The following is a 1,141-nucleotide window of genomic DNA, read 5'->3' on the forward strand; positions in this document are numbered from 1 at the left end:
CAACGTCAGTTGGACCAGAGAGCATTGCGTGAGAAAGGCAGGCGGGCGAGCGACAGGGGGGAAGAAGAACGAGGGCAGAGCGAGAGCGAAAGCAGACGGAAAAGAATGGGAAGGGAGGGGCACGCACCGATGAGTGAGTCATCAAGGGCGCCACCTTCGCAAAGCTCGAGGACGATCCAGAGGTTGTTTTGCCACAGGTAGGCGCCGCGGAGGCCGACGACGGTCTCATGTTTGCATTCTGCCAGAATGTCAACCTCGACAATGTAATCTTCCAGGTCTTCCTCACTTTCAATGGGAATGACCTTGGCTGCTGCCAGCTCACCCGTATGAAGATGTTTGACCTGTGTGCCAAGGCAGAAGGACAGGGATGGATCATAAGGTGTGGGGCATGAAACGGGCGCGGGGACACAAGTCCAAGGGGTGCGGACGGCATGGGATCAATCGCGCGTGCTGCTGCAGTCGATGCGAGTCGTGTGTGTGTGTGTGTGTGTGGGAGTGAAGGGGCGCTTACTTTTCGGACGACGCCAAAGGTACCTTCACCGAGTTCACCGATGGATTTCCAGAGCGTGTGGGGGTCAATGTTGGTGGTGACGTTGACCAAGAGCTCTTCGCGGCGCTTGGCCTTGCCCCCACCAAAGAGCTTGGCCAACACCCCCATGCTGGAGGCGCGCGGGGGGGAGGGAGAGACTCGAGACTCTAGGGGGCAGCAGCACCAAGCTCTTGCAACTTTGCAACCCCAGAGTCACAAGGGAGGGGGCCTCGGAGCTGGAAGGAGGAGGTAGGAGAGGGCTCTGGCAGTGGACTGGCTCAAGCGGGATCTAAGGCAGCACAGCGCCCACGACGAGCAAAAGTGAGCAGGGAGGCGGAGCTGGGAAAAGAGAGAGAGAAGGGGGGCGGGGGGGGCGTGAACGGGGAGAAAGTCGAGAGAACGAGCGAGCAACGGCCGTTGCACTGCCAGCTCGTTGATGGTTGTTGTTGTTGTTATTTTTGGGCGCGCCAACCTCACACTCACGACAGGAAGCACACACGCACGCACGCACACACACACACACACACACACACACACACACACACACACACACACACACACACACACACACACACACACACACACACACACACACACACACACACCATANGA

General features: G+C 58.5%; 1 protein-coding gene across 1 annotated transcript; it reads right to left on the minus strand.

The window, feature by feature from the left end:
• Nucleotides 1-127: 127 nt before the first annotated feature.
• MONBRDRAFT_13243 (uncharacterized protein) lies at nt 128-658 on the minus strand (the record flags this gene model as incomplete). Its single annotated transcript, XM_001751138.1, has 2 exons — nt 128-341; nt 512-658. Coding segments are annotated over 2 exons (361 nt in total), but the record flags the coding sequence as incomplete, so codon positions are not given.
• Nucleotides 659-1,141: the final 483 nt, after the last annotated feature.

This window comes from Monosiga brevicollis, genomic scaffold (genome assembly GCF_000002865.3).
Source record: "Monosiga brevicollis MX1 MONBRscaffold_500 genomic scaffold, whole genome shotgun sequence".
Taxonomy (NCBI): domain Eukaryota; class Choanoflagellata; order Craspedida; family Salpingoecidae; genus Monosiga; species Monosiga brevicollis.